This window comes from Schistocerca gregaria, chromosome 3, assembly GCF_023897955.1.
Source record: "Schistocerca gregaria isolate iqSchGreg1 chromosome 3, iqSchGreg1.2, whole genome shotgun sequence".
Lineage (NCBI taxonomy): Eukaryota > Metazoa > Arthropoda > Insecta > Orthoptera > Acrididae > Schistocerca > Schistocerca gregaria.
In genome coordinates, this window is record NC_064922.1 from 528206583 (window position 1) to 528225361 (window position 18779).

The 18779-nt window shown below is 41.2% G+C and overlaps 1 protein-coding gene across 2 annotated transcripts in view; it reads right to left on the reverse strand.

Annotated features, from left to right (window-relative positions):
- Positions 1 to 12773, reverse strand: part of LOC126355155 (cuticle protein 16.5-like) — a 78332-nt gene extending 65559 nt beyond the window's left edge. The window contains exons 1-2 of one of the 2 annotated variants that reach the window (XM_050005359.1): positions 12742 to 12773; positions 9484 to 9811 (exon numbers count right to left, since the gene is read on the reverse strand). In XM_050005359.1, coding sequence (XP_049861316.1) covers positions 9545 to 9811; positions 12742 to 12750 — 276 coding nt within the window. In that variant the 5' untranslated portion in view covers positions 12751 to 12773 and the 3' untranslated portion in view covers positions 9484 to 9544. Of the gene's footprint in view, positions 1 to 9483; positions 9812 to 12741 lie in introns of those variants that run through there. The other variant, XM_050005362.1, reaches the window with a different exon arrangement.
- Between the last annotated feature and the right edge of the window lie 6006 nt (positions 12774 to 18779).

Sequence of the window (18779 nt, forward strand, 5' to 3'; positions counted from 1 at the left end):
CGTCATAGTGTATTGAATTCCTTTACCTCTCTGTTGATGGGAGTGAAGGGATGATCAGGAAGGACTCTGTGCACACCTCTATCGTCTGTGGACTACCCCACTGTAGTAGTCACGTCAGCCGGCTGCCGCCCCTGTCACCTCAGGGGAAGGAGAAGTGGGATGGGTTGCCTGTAGCTAACAGTTGCTGGTGTGGTCATGTAGAGCTGTCAAGTGAGCTGGTCACTCGATCCACCTGATAGCCATGTGTTGTATCACGACGGCAGTTGCACATGCCATGGCTGACTAGTCAGCTCAGGTCACAACACGTCTCTCCAGCTGTGATGAGTGCTGCCAGCACAGCAGCGAGCCACGGCCGGCCAAGGGTCGGCTTCTCACACTCCATTTGGAAAGCTGTAGTCCTCTCCACAATCCTTAGCGCCCATTTTAGTCCTACAGTTTTACAGTTAATGCGTACAAAACCACATACATCGAAAATTATAACAAAAGTATTAACCGGGTGTAACTGGAACATTATGATGTGATTAACGCAAAAAATTGAAACGTGCCTTATTGCTTTCTTTTACTGGAACAATGTTACTACTAAGGTCCTTTAAAAGATATAATACCTTACAGATTTTTTTCATTTCAATGCACATCATAAGCAATCGCATATCTAAAAGACATAAACTAATCGTTTTCTAGTGTTGAAATCTTGTTGCTGTAGTGTATGTCACTTTTTTGTTAGTTTCCCAACACCACTCATGCATTGCAAAGGGCTAACCGGGCACAGTCTGCACATTCATATCAAGCACTCTCACACCATGCAATACTTACTTCTTATTATACCCTAACCACTATCACGTCCAGCTACCTCTAACCCTTTCTGCTTTATGCTAATCTCGATTTTTATACCACTTATGATGCAAGCTTATTGGATGGTGACGCTGATGCATCCATCTGGTGCAGAATCTATGTTGAATACCACTCACTGCCATATGAACACTCCTTACTGGGCGGTCAGGAGAGATCAGACTTCAGCACAAATTCACTTTTACCTCTGAAAGTGATATGCAACTCTGAAAAATGCATTTACGGGTATCATCAAATAACAGCTGCTGTAAGGACATAAACGTCAACTGTTATAACTTGTAATGTATAAGAGTTTGGGATTATCTTCCGTTTCAATCTGTTCCCATTCGCCATTTCTTTCCCAGTATCTAAAAACGTACTACCGTGACTCGCACTTCACATGCCCACGCCACGTAATACAAATCTTGGCCGATGATGCTCTTCTGGCGCTGGCGATCCACAATCGAAATACCACAAGGCAAACGTAAGCGCACTATTGGCGATAATCCATAGGCGACAACCAAAGTAGAAAAAGTACCACCAACGAAAAAATATCACACCATAGGCGATTATTCATAAGTGTAACTACACTGGCATTGACCTTAATCGAACCACAGCGAAAAGCAAAAAGTTAATAAATAAACACTGGAACTTCAACACTACTCAGAAGTTGATAACCTGTATCCATCTCCCAGGATACCCACGTCGGTATCGGTAACGTGATCAAAATCACTTCCAATCCACTATATGATCGCAGATCAACTTCTGTGGCACCACTATCGCCTCCTCGCTGTCTCTGGCAATGCACAGAATATTAACGGTAGAAACCGAACTATTACGTTCCTAGACGAATTCTAAGAGGCACTGTGTATCTAAGAATTGTGTAATTACTTCCGAAACAAAAATGCAATTTTCACGCTGTTCAAACCAAAACCTTTGCTATGGTGAGGCAAGCTACTAATATAGCAATGCTCATGTGTTAAACCGACAATTTTTATCATAAACCCAAGCAGTTTCTGCCGAGAAATCCGCACATTTTTACCCACGAGATAGTTTTCTCTCTGTGAAACATAACAATCTTGTCAGATCATGTCAGATCTTATCCGCTGTAATGATGTAACTGTACAATTTTCCCCGACCGATATTATGTGCGGCTTTGTTTTGGCCTGACTACCAATTGGTATGTGGACTTCTGCTGCCTTTCTGTTTGTGGGGTTAGTTGGTCTGATGCTCCTACACGAATCTGATCATCCCAGAGAAAGCATGTGAAAATTACCGAACAATCAGTCTAATAAGCCACAGATGCAAAATACTAACACGATTGGAAAAACTTGTAGAAGCTGACCTCGGGGAAGATCAGTTTGGATTCCGTAGAAATACTGGAACACGTGAGGCAATATTGACCTTACGACTTATCTTAGAAGCTAGATTAAGGAAGGGCAAACCTACGTTTCTAGCATTTGTAGATTTAGATAAAGCTTTTGACAATGTTGACTGGAATACTCTCTTTCAAAATCTGAAGGTGGCAGGCGTAAAATACAGGGAGCGAAAGGCTATTTACAATTTGTACAGAAACCAGATGGCAGTAATAAGAGTCGAGGGACATAAAAGGGAAGCAGTTGTTGGGAAGGGAGTAAGACAGGGTTCTAGCCTGTCCCCGATGTTATTCAATCTGTATATTGAGCAAGCAGTAAAGGAAACAAAAGAAAAATTCGGAATAGGTATTAAAATCCAGGGAGGAGAAATAAAAACTTTGAGGTTCGCCGATCACATTGTAATTCTGTCAGAGACAGCAAAGGACTTGGAAGAGCAGTTGAACGGAATGGTCAATGTCTTGAAAGGAGTGTATAAGATGAACATCAACAAAAGCAAAACGAGGATAATGGAATGTAATCAAATTAATTCGGGTGATGCTGAGGGAATTAGATTAGGAAATGAGACACTTAAAGTAGTAAAGGAGTTTTGCTATTTGGGGAGCAAAATAACTGATGATGATCGAAGTAGAGAGGATATAAAATGTAGACTGGCAATGGCAAGGAAAGCGTTTCTGAAGAAGAGAAATTTGTTAACATCGAGTATAGATTTAAGTGTCAGGAAGTCATTTCTGAAACTATTTGTATGGAGTGTAGCCATGTATGAAAGTGAAACATGGACAATAAATAGTTTGGACAAGAAGAGAATAGAAGCTTTCGAAATGTGGTGCTACAGAAGAATGCTGAGGATTAAATGGGTAGATCACATAACTAACGAGGAGGTTTTGAATAGGATTGGGGAGAAGAGAAGTTTGTGGCACAACTTGACTAGAAGAAGGGATCGTTTGTAGGACATGCTCTGAGACATCAAGGGATCACCAATTTAGTACTGGAGGGCAGCGTGGAGGGTAAAAATCGTAGAGGGAGACCAAGAGATGAATACACTAAGCAGATTCAGAAGGATGTAGGGTGCAGTAGGTACTGGGAGATGAAGATGCTTGCACAGGATAGAGTAGCATGGAGAGCTGCATCAAACCAGTGTCAGGACTGAAGACCACAACACAAAAACAATCTGATGATATTGTGGAGTTCGTCTACCAACGCTCCACCATTCCTTGTTAGCTCTAAATTCCATATCGGCTGCAAGAACTGTTTAGAATTTTGAATGTCACTCCTCTTCCTACTTCTGTTTTCTTGAAAGTTACCTCCGACGTCCCACATCTGCTTCTATCATTCCACGGAGACTCATTATTAAATATCGATCCTGATATTTGTTTCTCATGTCCCTGTTTCTATTTGCGTTTTGCCTGTCGTTTTTGCTGTCAGACGCACCTTGCTTATTTCGTTGAATTTAGATAAAATGTGTTGAGCCGCGCTGGATTAGCCGAGCGGTCTTGGGCGCTGCAGTCATGGACTGTGCGGCTGGTCCCGGCGGAGGTTCGAGTCCTCCCTCGGGCATGGGTGTGTGTGTTTGTCCTTAGGATAATTTAGGTTAAGTAGTGTGTAAGCTTAGGGACTGATGACCTTAGCAGTTAAGTCCCATAAAATTTCAAACACATTTGAACATTTTGTTAAGTCGAAGTATTCGTCATTTCGCGACACTTACAACAGTATAACTTCTGCCACGGGTGCACCCAGGATTTCGTGGCCGACCGATCGTTGAATGTTGTTTGCACCCTCGTGTCACGCCTTCAGCGTCATGTAGTTCAGTTTCTTTACGTCTGCGTATCGCGCAGTCGTGGTCCGGCTCGGGTGATACACGCCACTGGCTGCACGCGCTCCGCTGAGCGTCGTACCACGTCAAGCTGGCGCTCCTGCCGTTTGTTGCCCTGTGCCTGGGATGTAGTAACGAGTTTAGTTGAAACACTTTGTCTCTGACATTCCTGGTGACCAACGATCTCACGGCGATATGCTGTTGCTTCTGCCTGAATTTCTACAGGAGCGAACCACTCGCAAATTTGTCTCATCTCATGCGCCAGTTCATTCTGCTGGGTAGTGAGAGGTGTTTACGCGTCTCTGAGTTCTAACTTTTCCTCGTGTGTCATTTCAGCTACTTTCTGCCATTGTGTTTTGAGAGCAGAAATAGCCTTCTTGGTTGCGCTCACTACGACATTTGCCAGCGCTGCCTGATCTCGCGCAGCTTGGCCATTTTTTTGAGTATCTCGTGTTACTAATCTGGCTTTCCTAAAGCCTCACATTTGGACTCTTTCGGTACTTCACGCCACTGAACTGACGTTTTGATAATGTCTTCAGCCTATCCTTTTACTACCTTTATTTTGTTCCTGTCCTTTACTTTTCGACAAACTCATCAGCCCTGCTTTGAATTTCCTGAATCACTTTCTTGACTTCACCCTGTCTCTTTTCCTCCTTGTCTTGTCGCTTCTAAATTTTCATAATTTCATTAATTAGTATCTCTGTCTTTCGTCTACAACCTGCCGTCTCTTTTCTTCCCTTTCCTTCCTCTGTATTCCCTCCACCTGTCGTCTGTTTTCTTCCTTTTTGTGACACATGATTTAACTGAAATTTTTTTAGAAAAGCCCTTTAAGACTTAAACAATCATATTTGGAGGAGAGTTTAGTTATGAAATAAATGATTGGGTTAATTAGAGTTTGCAAAATATGGAGTTGTCAAGACATCCTGCGAAACAATACTAAATGCCTTATGTTAAGAGTACGTAGAACTGGGAACTGGAAAACCCAATAATGGTGGAAACATATTGGATAGGATGTGTATTATCTTCAGCAGGAATTTTAATCTGTTGACTATAGACAAGAGGATGTAGAAGAAATATGGAGAAGGTTTAAAAGAACATTTGAGCGAGCACTTGATGGATATGTACCCATAGAACATTCTGTTTTGGAACGGATATTCCATGGTAAAGAGTCTGTTTGAAGAAATTTCTGAGCAAAAGACGACTGCTGCACAAAAGGTTTAAAAGAATATGTAGTGTTACAGAACTTTTAAACATTTGACTGTCAAAGGGAAATGTGTGAAGCTTTCACTTACTAACGTTGTAAAATCTGAACAAAAGGCCTTTCAAAAGCCCAAAGAAATTCTGCTCTTGTAAGCACTAAACGCTGTCAATGGCGCTAGAGTTAGAATCATTCGTCCTGAGAAGGGTGTTACAAAAGATCTAGAAAACTACAATCCAATATCAATGAATCTTACAGCACTTTCTGAGCTCAAATGTAATGTGGTATTTCGAACAGAATGATCTTTTCCATGGCAACTAGCATAGATTCTACGAATGGGCTTGCACTTTTCTCGTATGATACCTGAAATCAATCGATCATAACAATCAAGTACATTCAGTATTTCTTGACTTCCGAAAACCTTTGATTCTGTACCAAGTAATGATGTATTTACGAAAATTCGACCATGTGGGATAAGAAAGGAAATATATGATTGAGTAGTGGATATCTCTGTTAATAGAAGGTATATAATTTCTTGGATGGAGTCACGTGTCTGATGTAAAAAACTATTCTAGCCGTTCCCCGGTGGAATTGGAATTATTGCAATCCATGTTTTATATTAATGACCTGATAGGCTCTAACTTCAGTGCTACAGACAGCCGTCACATAAACAGAATTTCTTTGTGTTGAGAAAGGCCCTTTGGTTGTATTTTACGGTGGTAGGAATAGAAGGCTTCACGCATTGCCCTTTTAACAGTATAATATATAAAACTTCTGTAGCCCCATGTGTTCTTTTACAACTTTTGTGCAGCAGTCGGTGTTTTCTTGAGATTTCTACACAGAGACTCTGTACTATGTAACATACCTCCCGAAACGAACTGTTCTACTATATACGTATCCATCCAGTGCTTCATCAATACGTTTTGCACATGATGTCATTCTCCATAATGAGGTACTGTCCCAACTTATACAAATATCATAGCCTATGATTCTGAAATGGAATGTTCATTGCTAAGATAGGGGACAACGCAAGGTTCTACAAGGGATATTGCTTGAAAGGTTTTGATTACAAAACACTCATGCGAGCCATTCTAGAATGTTGATGAAGTGGAGCACTGATAGTCACTCGTTTATTTCACCCGCTTAGGAGTGTGACTGAGATACTGAAACAACTGAAAGATGGAACCGTCTCGTGGAAGTCAGTATACATTGTTTCAAAGGCTATATTAAGTGAGAGCCATAGGAATATAGCTCAGACCCATAGATATCGCTTCCTTAAGGACTACTGATACTACCTGCAGTGTACACGGAGGCTACCTTAGTTCCTGTGCTCCAGGCACATATGGAACGGGGATAAACCTCAATATGTGATACAATGCAAAGAGCTCTTCCCTTCGCAACTCAGGATAATATGTAGGTACATATGCATAAAAAGCCATCCCGGAATCAGTCTGAAGATATCAAGGAAAACTTGTATTTGAGTGTTTTGAACCTCACTACGTCTAAATGCGGGTGCCGTACGCTGATTACTATGCCGCCCGGAAGGATGACCTCTTGGAGATGAATTAAAGCGCTGGTTGTTTTTCGGACTGACTCGGCCAGTTCAAAACTGGGCTTTTCTTACAGCATTGTACCTCATCTTTATTAACATCTATGAAAAACGAAATATTCTTTTAACAACAACTCGTCTTTCAATTTCTTATATTTCTTTTAATGAAGAAAATGTGTAATATGACGATGTCTAACAGTTATTAGGTGTTGCTGTGGTAATACACAAATTATCACTGGAAGATAATGGCATTAAATATCAGAGTTGTCGATTTGGCATAGCTTCCTGTGGTTTCTCAGGCTTAGTCAAGACTAGTTCCTGGATGAGTTCCACAGCAACGCCACCTCCATATGGTACTGCTGCTACAATGGCAGAATATCAAGATTTAAGTGAGTTTGAACGTCGTGATATATTTGGCGACGAACAATAGGATACAGCGTCTCCGAGGTAGTGATGAAATAGGGATTTTCCCGAACGACCATTTTACGAGTGTTCCGTGAATATCAGGAATACGGTAAAACTGCAAATCTCAAACATCGCTGCCGCCGGAAAAATATCCTCCGAGAACTGGACCAACGACGACTGAAGAAAATCGTTTAACGTGACAGGAGTGCAACCCTTCTGTATGTTATTGCAGATTTCAATGCTGGACCAACAGCAAATGTCGGCGTGCGAACCATTCAGCGAAACATCATCGATATGGGCTTTCTGAGCCAAAGGTCGACTCGTATAGCCTTGTTGACTACACGACACATAGCTGTACACCTCTCTTGGGCCCTTCAACACCGACATTTTACTGTTGATGACTGGAAACACGTTCCCCGTTCGGACGAGTCTTGTTTCAAATTGTATCGAGCTGATGGACGTGTACAGGTATGGATACAACCTCATGAACCCATGGGCCCTGCTTGTCAGCTGGTGAGGCTGGTGAGGTTTTGTAATCGTGCTGATGGAGTTACGTGTGACCCCTGATATGTCTAGGTACGATTCTGACAGGTGACAAGTGCGTAAGCGTCCTGTCTGATCGCCTGCATCCACTCATGTCCATCGTACATTCCGACAGACTTGGGCAATTCCAGCACGACAATGCCACACCCTACATGTCCCGGATTGCTACAGAGTTGCTCCAGGAATACTGTTATGAGTTTAATACTTCTACTGGCCACTAGACTCACGAGACATGAATATTATTGAGGATATCTGGGATGCCTTGCAACGTGCTGCACAGAAGATCTCCATCTCCTGGTATTCTTACACATTTATCGACGGCCCTGCAAGAGTCATGGCGTCAGTTCCCTCCAGCACTACTTCAGACATTAGTCAAGTCCATGCCACATCATGTTGTGACACTTCTGCGTACTCACTGGGGCCCTGCACGACATTAGGCAGCTGCACCACTTTCTTTCGCTCTTCACTGCATAATGGACAACTTGCACTATTAAAAAGTCTTTCTTGCAGTCGAATGTAAGATGTCACATTTTCTGGCAGTGCAGCATACCCTATTCGCATCAGTGATGACGGTGTCTGAATTGAACAAGTAATGAGCTTTAATTGTCTACGGACTATTTTCATCATCTGTGAAGACAATCATGGAGGTGAAAAATCAAGTGACAAATGAAGTAAGGGTAGCCAGACGTCTGCAAAATATCCTATGGAGAAATAAATATATGACAACAAAGGAGAACAAAAAAGATACAACTGCAGCTCCTGTTGTGAGATATGCAGCAGGAACTTGAGCAGAAACGAAAAAGCTGAAGCTAAAGTTAACGACAGTGGAAATGTAGGTAGACAGATGTAAATAGTAACTGTGTGGGGCAAAAGCGCAAATATGCCGATAAGGAAACAACGTGGAAAAAATGGAAATAAATATATGGACTGCCAAAAGACTAGCTAAAATTTGCAAAACATCGATAACCACGAGGGAAATGACTGTCGATGTGTCTTAAGTGATGAAACAGCAGCTAATGCAGTACATTTACGGAATGAGGCATACAAACAGGGGCAAACCTAGGCAGCAGAAGAAGGAGAAGATGGATACTTACAGAAATCAGTACCAAATTTTACACTGTGATCTCCCAAATGTCAATACTGTAGTAAAAAAATATCTCATTTCAGTAAGGTGTCGCTGGTGCATAGCATAGTAGTTACCAAACATCATATTGTTTCTTGTGTGGAACTATCGAAGTTATCTACAGACTGTATGCTGTTATGTATGAGGGAGAAGCCTATAATGTCCAGTAAGCCACTTCGACTGCCAAGCTACCAGTTGCAGTCTCTTGTGAATGCTCGTGTATTAGTTGATATACAAGAAACACATTGTAACTGACTTTCTAAAAATACTTTTGCTTGATTTACTGTTGGAAGTTCCGCCAAATTCAGTGCAATAACACTTACATTGACACGTGCTTTCTCCCATACTTATTTGATATTTTACTGCCACCTGTGACAAATTGTTTTTACTTAATCTTAACAAATCATTGACTTCCTGACATGATTTTTATTCCCAGATCAGGAAAATTATTATTATTATATACTGCATCTAAAACCCAAAGACATCTGTGGATCAAAATGAGAAGCTTTCCGTGTTCTTGGTATGATATGTCAGTCTTATTATTATTATTATTATTAAGTGTGATTTTATTGCAATAAAGAGTGAATGGATATGCAGGGAATATCATGTTTGTTCTGGTTTTGTTTCAGATGGAAGACAATAAATCAGTCGTTATTGATAATAAGATGATTTTATTTTTTTGTTAAATATAGGTGTGTCAATCAGTGGCTATTTATTTGTAATAAAAGGCGGGAGCTGCGTGGTACGCGGCAGCGACTGCAGGGGCAGCGGCGACGACGGGGGCGGCGGGGGCCACGGCGAGTCCGTTGAAGTTCTGCGCGATGTACTGCGAGCTGTGCGCCGTCACGACGGCAGGAGCGGGGGCGGCGTAGGCCACGGGGGCGGCGGCCACCAGGGGCGCGGAGTAGGCCAGGGGGGCGAGGCCGGCCTTGGGGGCGGCGCTCACGCAGCAGGCGGCCACAACGACGATCAGCACAAGCTGTAGCAGATGTAAATGGAAAGATACAGAAAGTGATCGCAGTCCGAGAAAGCACGAATCACTCTACTGCTGAACTACTGCTTTAACACTGTTCCGAGTATTCAGAATGAAAACACAAAAAAGATATTGTCTTATAGGAGCTGCATCATAATGAAGATCATGAACAGATACAGGGTACCGTAGCAATTTTCACTCATAACATTAATAGCCAAGTCCTATCATATGCAAAATTCGTGAGGTAAGATGTTTACATTCAGAAATTTTACATACGTCACTTGACGAATGAGATTTTACACTCTGCAGTGGAGTGTTCGCTAATATGGAACTTCCTGGCATATTAGAATTGTGTGCCGGACCGAGACTTGAACTAGGGGCCATTGCCTTTCGCGGACAAGTGCTCTAGCAACTGAGCTACCCAAGCACGACTCACAACCTGTCCTGACAGATTTACTTCCGCCCGTTCCTCGTCTGCTACCTTCCAAACTACACAGAAGCTCCCCCGCGAAACTTGCATAACTAGCATCCCTGGAAGAAAGGATATTGCGGAGACATGGCTTTGCCACAGCCTGGGGGATGTTTCCAGAATGAAATTTTTTCTACAGCGGAGTGTACACGGATATGAAACTTCCTGGCAAATTAAAACTGTGTGCCAGACCTATGCCTCTGTGGAGCAAGTTCTCTACCAACTGAGTTACCCTAGCACGATTTATGAGGAGAGCTTCTGCGAAGTTTGGAAGGTAAGAGACGAGGTACTGGTGGAACTGAAGCTGTGGGGCGGGTCGTGAGTCGTAATTGGGCAACTCAGCTAGTAGATCACTTGCCCACGAAAGGCAAAGGTCCCGAGTTGGACTCTGGTTCCGGCATACTGTTTCAGTCTTCCAGAAAATGTCACATTACTTGGTGATGGTTCCTATGAGATCGTGAACCACATACCTTGATAAATCTAATTTGCCAATTGAGGAGTTTAAATCTCCTATTACTTTACAACCCTTAAAGACGATTCCTATTACATGTTTTAACCACTAATATTTCCATTGTGATGTTATTAGACTAGCAGAAAATGGAAAAAAAGTATAAATTTTTCATTAAAGTTCAGTTGCTCATTAAACTTTAACTGAGGTCACTGAAGAGTTGTACGACATATGTGGCCTTAATATGTGTAATCGTATTTGATTTACTACACAGTAATATTTCGATACGAGGGTCATACAGGATTTGTAAATAATTTGGACATGTCGGAACGCTCTTTATGAAAACCTTCTATCCAATTTAGAACTATTTTCAGCAAACAGCGTTTCACAGTTTGAAAGATTACGTAGTAGAAGAGATCGCTGCACCAAAAAAATTTCCGTCACTTGTGAGACATCTGATGTACCTCACTGTGTAAGTGTATGGTACTGTAATGGTTATGTGTAGACAGTGTTGCTCCTCTCAAGAACACAGCAGAATATGTCAATCAGAACCATTAGCAAAAGTTTCTTACCAGAAAGTGTATGAGCTAGGAAACTGGTTGCTGTCACATACCTCTGACAGAGCAGTGAAATACAGGGTCGATTTATGTATGGCACAATGTCGTCTGTAGCCATGCGTGCTGAAGCTACACTGATGTTAAGTGATAATCATTCATGTATGCGGCTTGCACCATTATGAAGCAGACTGCCAAAATGCGTCATTCAGTAACATATTGCATCAATTCCTGTCGTTATTGGATCTACATGATAATTAGGACTCGCCCACAGGTTTGTTTGAAGGTAAAATGTCGTTGTGGTTTACGTCGTTTCTGTTAATTAAACACTCATTTCTGAACAATCTCTTAAGCAATACACGAACAGTTGTCACTATGGGTATGAACACTCGTAACTATCACACAGAGAGGTAGAAGTGAACACAGACTGCCCCGTATCGTTCAAGGTATCAGCTTCCGCACAGTACTTCATTACTTTCAGCAGTTTTGAAACTCCGTGTGATAATATTGTTCCTTTAGCAGATGCAGCCAGCCTTGTTGCCACAGAACATAACCTTCGACTAGTGTCTACGGCTTATCGTTGGTTAACTCCAAACGGTAACCTCTCAAGCCATTTCCCCACTTAAGGCATTCGCTTAAGAAGAATACATCAATGAAAGATGCAGCGTACTCTTTTGCGGAGGAACTGCTTTTGTAGCTGGACAATATTCGCGCAGACAGTTTCCTAATTACTTGAATTGATCTGGAAGATATCTAACATCTTAGGTTGTAGCTACCACCGACTGTTTCCTCCATTGAGCCTTCGAGGAAAATAATAGCTCGGTGGGGCAGTATTTACGACCTTTCTTGCATACTGACCAAATTCGTGGACCAGCAGTGAGAATGGGGTGTTTTCTTCCAAGGCGACGTCTGAATCACAATGATTCATTTACGCATGATGAATTATATGTGCACAATACTAGTAAGATTCTGAAACTATTGTCCAAAGATACTTGTCGGTAGGGAGTATGACCATGTGAGTATCCTAACATATATTTTGATCATTTTCCACTACAGTGAAAAGTAATCCTTCACGTATTCCTTATACGTATCATTTCTTAGCACGACTTCTCTACTCGACACATAGGACATTACGCAACGATACAATAGAGGATTCTCCCTTCCCTTCAACTCATGGCCCGATAATATTCCATCATTAACTGTAGAGAGAAGAGAGCAGATTTATAATGGATTCTCCTGTTTACGATTTGATGGGAAAGCAAGTAGTGTATATCATGGAATCTGTACCACCGTAATACTGAGCGACACGTAGTCGCAATAATCAACAATTAAAACACCTGCAATAAGTTTCCTTATAAATTTACCATGGCTTTTAAGAAAAGCAGTGGTGTAATAGCTGACTAAGTGTGCAGCTACAGAACACAGCTCTTGTAGCTTACTAAGCGCCGAGCAGCGCTAGACGTACCTTGAACATGTTGGCGACGTCTGAGTGGACAAGACAGTGCTCAGTGGCTGAAGCGGCCAGCTTTTATAAGGAGCTGCTAGCGCCGTGGCAGCGATGGGCCCAACGTTGGCAAGCGACCAGCGCCTTGCATCACACGAACACACATCTCTCCACAGCGAAGAGCTGCTTCACCTTGCTCCGTCACCTAATGGCCAGAATTAACCAGTGAACGAGCTACTTGTATTCGAAAAATGAGTAATTAATTGCTTCGTTTATCATGACAAATCTGCTGGGTGCTACAGTTCCCGACTTTTCGTAGATTTCTGCCTTAGAGGTAGCGATACTTCCACAATGGACTGTTTTCAAATAACATGGCTGGTCAGACAAGTCATAAATTTCAGCATGTTCTGTGTCAGTCACGCGAAATTTGAAGTCAACTGTGCTGTTTAAAGACGATACCAAACCTAGAAATCCTTGGGTAATAAACGAGATAATAAATTTAGTTGAGGAATGGAGAAAAAATAAAATTAGTGCAAATTTTAAAAGGGAACAGAGACCTCTAAAACTGATATGACAGTCAGTGCTAATGGCAAAATAAGACTGGCTGGAGAAGCATTGAGTCTGTAGAAGCATGCATGATTACTGGAACGCTGGGTACTCTCTAATGGAAAATTAGAGAGACCATTGGAAAAAAGGCAAACACATGGAACAAATGCTCTAATTACAAGGTAGTACTGTGCCAAGGAACATAGGTTAAAAGACATAAGCAATATACATATGATGCGTAAAATTATAACGAACATTAAGAAAGTCTCGTAGAAGAGGAGGTTGATGACGATGATATAGGAGCTATGATACGGTGAGAAAAAGTTAACAGAGCACTGAAACATCTGAATCGGAAGATCGCCCATGTAGTGGACAAAATAGCCTTACAGTTACTGAGATCCTTGTGAGATTCAACACAAAAGTATTCCACTTCATATGCAGATTATGTGAGACCTGTGACACACCGTAAGATGACAGATATTTTGTAAGACATTACAGAAAAGAAAATTTAGGATATTAGGTATGTTAATAATACCGAATTATCAGTTAAATAATTGTAGCATGTGACGTGGTGGTTTGTAACGTTACTATATCGCTGCAGGAGAAACAGTGCGCTGTAATCCAGCTTCGAATTCTAATAGTCCAGACTAGGAGCACCGTCTCCGCTGGCATGACAATGTCAGACCACACACGAGCGCTGCGACATCTACAACTGTCCGATGCCTTGGGTTCAGTCTCATCGACCATCCTCCATACAGTCCCGACTTGGCCCCATCCGATTTTCATCTGTTTCTAAAACTTAAAGAACACCTTCGAGGACTATTTTACGATAGTGATGAATCGGTGCAAGCAGAGACTCCGTCAACAAAGTCAAATATTCTACAGTATCAACAAACTGGTTTCTCACTGGCATATATATGTTCGTCGCCTTGGTGACTAGGTTGAGAAATAAATAGGTAGACATGAAGAATAATTAAGAGGAATATTAAAATCATTTGTTTCATTTAAATATCAGGAAGAATTTTCGCATTAAAAATTTCAGGGGCTTCACCTTTCATCACTTCCTTGTATACTGAACAAGACGTGAATAGTAAAACAAGAAGAGGTATTAATGTTCAGCGAGAAGAAATAAAACCTTTGAGGTTGTCCGTTGACAATGAAATGTCAGTTGAATGGAATGCACAGTGACTTGGAAAGAGGTTAAGGAGGTACATAAACACAGCTAAACGAGGAATGTAGTTAAATCAGGCGATGCTGTGGGAATTAGATTAGGAAATGAAACTCTGCAAGTTGAATCATGCAATATTGTGTGACGATGGTCAAAATAGAGAGAATATAAAATGCAGAAAGGCAATAAGACTTTAAATGTAAATTGAAATATTAGCATCTATTCTTTGAAGGTAGTTGTCTGGAATATAATGCCCGTTTCACATGATGAACGAACTTGTAACCGATTGACTGCCAGTTGCGTGAAAGGCGGACTTCTATCGTGTGGACAGGTTCACTATTATGATCGCGTTAGTAGCAACGCGAGATATTTCTAGGGGTAAAAGAATGAAGCCAGTACTAAATTCGGCACAAGTGGCCTCACTGCGCATGCGCGAGCTACTAGCTATCCGCTGTCGTCACGTCTCTATTGAGTGTTAAGTCTGCCATATTGCTTTCTGGTGCATTTACCGTATGTTGACTTTTGTTTCTGTTTATGGTGGTTTCGTTGTGAGAAGGAAATCACGACTTTGGCACTGTTGCCCTATTAGCGGTAAGCTTGGTCTACGTTTATCGTTTAAATACGCTGAAACATGATATTGTACGTGTTTATGGTTTTGGCCTAGTACGCTCTGAGTGCTTCAGTAAAATAAAATCTTTCTTGAAGGATTTCGTTCATTGTGTAAAAAGTGTTTAACCATATATAAGTCGTTTTAGTTACACTATTTATAACTCAAGAACGGCTGGACCGATTTGGCTGAAAATTGGTAGAGAGGTAGTTTAGAACCAGGAAACGGACAAAGGATACTTTTAATCCCGTTCGTCCGCTATAAAACGTGGTATAACAATAACACATCTGGCATGGAATAACAAAACGTCCGAAAACAGGCGGGTTGCAGGTCCGGCCGTCTTGTCATCATTGTCATATTGTTTGCAGTTTTACAATACGGAACTTCAGATTTCTTTTCAAAGATTAAAAGCTTATTGAACTTAAAGTTTAAGGTCAAAGAATTTTCATGGTTAAATGCTTCGATTATTTGTAAAACACAGCTTATATATTGTTTAAAAAAAAGGTTTTGTGGAAAGGATGTTATATTGGTTGGTCCTCCCTTCCACGTATTCCTTAATTCCAGTTAGTACCACGCGTCACCTACATCCTTCGACACCATACACCACCTTTTTCATTACGCCACATTCTATTCATGTCTTAAGTCTCGGTTATCACAGTATCTCTTGAAGGCTCATGTCGTTGATGCGTTGTTGACTGCATTTATGACAAGGGTAATTTGTTTCTGATACATATTGAATACGCCGCTCCCTTGGAACGGCATACTGCAAATTATCATACAAAACAAATAAGCATACCAAAATGAATGTGGATCCTGCCGAATCGATTGCGTGTGACGTGAAAACGAACACATGATTGCAGGATGTCTCGCTCTGTCACGGAATAATCTATAAACACAAAAATCCGCCTATCACCGAGCAACAATCCTCTGAATTCCACTCTAGTATATCAAATTAAAAAATATTAGTAATATATAAAAAGATTTTATGTGAATAGTTTTTATTTTTGTATAAATTTTGTTTGAGTCATCAGCCTTCTGACTGATTTGATGCAGCCCGCCACGTATATCTCTCCTGTGTTAAACTTCTTGTCGCAAAGCAACAGTTGCAACCTACGTCCTCAGCATTTAATGGATGTATTTGAATCTCCGTCTTCCTCCACAGTTACTGCCCTCTACATCCATCCCCTTGTAAGAGCAAGGAGTTATGGCCTGTTTTCTTAACAGATGTCCTACCATCTTGCCCCCCTCTTCTTTTCGGTGTTTACCATATATTCCTTTTCTCGACGATTCTTCGGAGAACCTCCTCATTCATCACACTATGAATCCACATAATTTTCAACATCTTCTGTAGGCCTAATCTCAGTTGGTTCGATTCTCTTGTGTTCTGGTTTCCTCACTGCCCATGGTTTACTTCCATACAATGCTGTGCTCCAAACGTACATTCTCAGAAATTTCTTCCTCGAATATAGGCCTATGTATGACGCAAGCAGACTTCTCCTGGCCAGGATACCCTTTTCTCCAGTGCTGGTCTACCTCCTATGTCCTCCTGGCCCCGTATATCATTGGTTATTTTGCTAGATAGGTAACAGCATTCGTTAACTTCGTTTACTTTGTGATCAACAATTATAATCTTAAGTTTCTCACTTTTCTCATTTCTGCTGCCTCCCATTACTTCTTCAAATTACTATCAGTCCATATTTCAGGCTCATTGGACTGTTCATTCCATTCAACCTAACCTGTAATTCGTTTCCACTTTCACTCAGGCTAGCAATGTCATCAGCAAATCTTATCATTGATATCCTTTCACCCTGAGTTTTAATCCCACTCTTGAACTTTTCATTTTAATTAGTGCATTTAGTTCTTGGTCTTCTAGTCTTACTGTACCGTCTTGGCTCTTGTATGCACTGTATATTACCTGTCTTTCCCTATAGCTTACCCCAGTTATCCTCAGAATTTCGAATGTCTTGCAACATTCGACACTGTCTGCGACGGGTCAGGCTCTTCTCGCGCAGTTTCCTTTCCCTGAAAGAAAATCCACCTACCTCGTTTCTTAGGTAGTTGCTGCACTCACCTCTCCTGATAGCAGCTACTGGAAAAATTGCAGAAAAGCAGTGTTGAAGAAACTGCAATTTAATAGCCGCTCACCGGAGGCCGCGATACATGTTTGCTGAAATACAATCTATGAGCAATCTTCCTAAATAAATTGAGTTATTGGAATGGTAGTAATTGTTTACTCAAACGAGAACGCGAAGTTGGTAATTCTATTTAAGCTCTTTATTGTCTTTAAGCCTGATCATCAGCCCGCTAATCTACGTTTGAAGAAAGTTCAGTTCACAATTCTATCCACACTCAAACCCCGCCAGAATTAGCTTTCAAAGTTACGGAATTTACTTAACTGCAACACAGACGATTTTCTAACATACACGTTTGCAGTCGATGTTCAATAATAGTTCGTTTTTTAACGTTAATGCTCGCCATAAGCACTTAGTAAAAGTTTACGAAGTACCGCCACGCTTTTAATTATTAAAGTTACTCGCGTCTTTCGCGGAACGAAAAGTCACAACTCGCTCAAACTCACACTACGCGTTACTGGACTCTTCCAGTCTCAAATCGCACAGTACCGAACCGATGAAGCCGTTTTATGACTTCATTTTACACATTATTCGCGAGGACACATCAAGCATGTCTCTTCTCGATCACAGTTCCTTCGCGACTCTTCATCCACTCGCGACTCACTCTCCTAGTCTGCTAACCGTCCTCGCATCTCATTGGCTCACACATCCCACAGCCAATCAGAATTAACTCTTTGGGTGCGCCTCGCGCCAAAATCTAGCACGCACCAGTCATGACTTCTGAATCATTTACGTCATGATTTCTTGTTACACAAAATTTACTGTATAATTTAACAAACCGAAAGGAAAACTAGACTTTACTTTATTTCCAGAAATTATTTAAATACTCGCGAACGTTCTGGCTGCTTGTACAATACCATACACTCTTGGACATCCGACATTCACTAAGATGGGGAACCACTGGCGACTCTGTTCCCACGGTTACATCGTCTGAACACTTGCGAGTTCCAACCTAGATTTTATACACTTGCAAAGAATGGCGAATGTCCCTCTTTCATTCACTCAAGCACACTCATTCACTCTCACCTACTCATATAAAATAACTGTTCACAAAAATTCAAAACATTTATGGTTTTAACAAAGTTATAGGTGAATTTCTAAAAGTAAAATTCTCAAAATAAATACAAAAGCACGGAAGGTGATTTTGTTTCATAGTTGGATGGTCACTGAAGGTGATCTATACATAATGGTATTTATTTAGACTCGAAAATTGTAGAAATTTGCGTTTTCTGTAAGATTTTTCTAATTTCCAAAATATGCAGGTTTCAAAGCTCAAATTTGGATGACTTATTTTTATTCATAACAGAAACTAGTATATTAACTTTTAATTTCCTCAGGTTCCTCAGTTAGAAGTTATTAAAGATGAAAGTTCCACGTTATACACGCGGCTAGTTAGCGCACAGGTCTTACATTCTCACGGTACAGACATGCCATATGGTCGTGACGTCAGACGAACGGACACCGGTAATCTGCCCGCTACAGCACATATGCTAATCTGATGGCTACTTTACAGTCTGTCTACATTTCACAGTAAATATTTGATAGAAAACTGTGCGCTCGCACTAGTTGCGACGCCACACACCTCCTGAGGAAACTAAATTTTTTC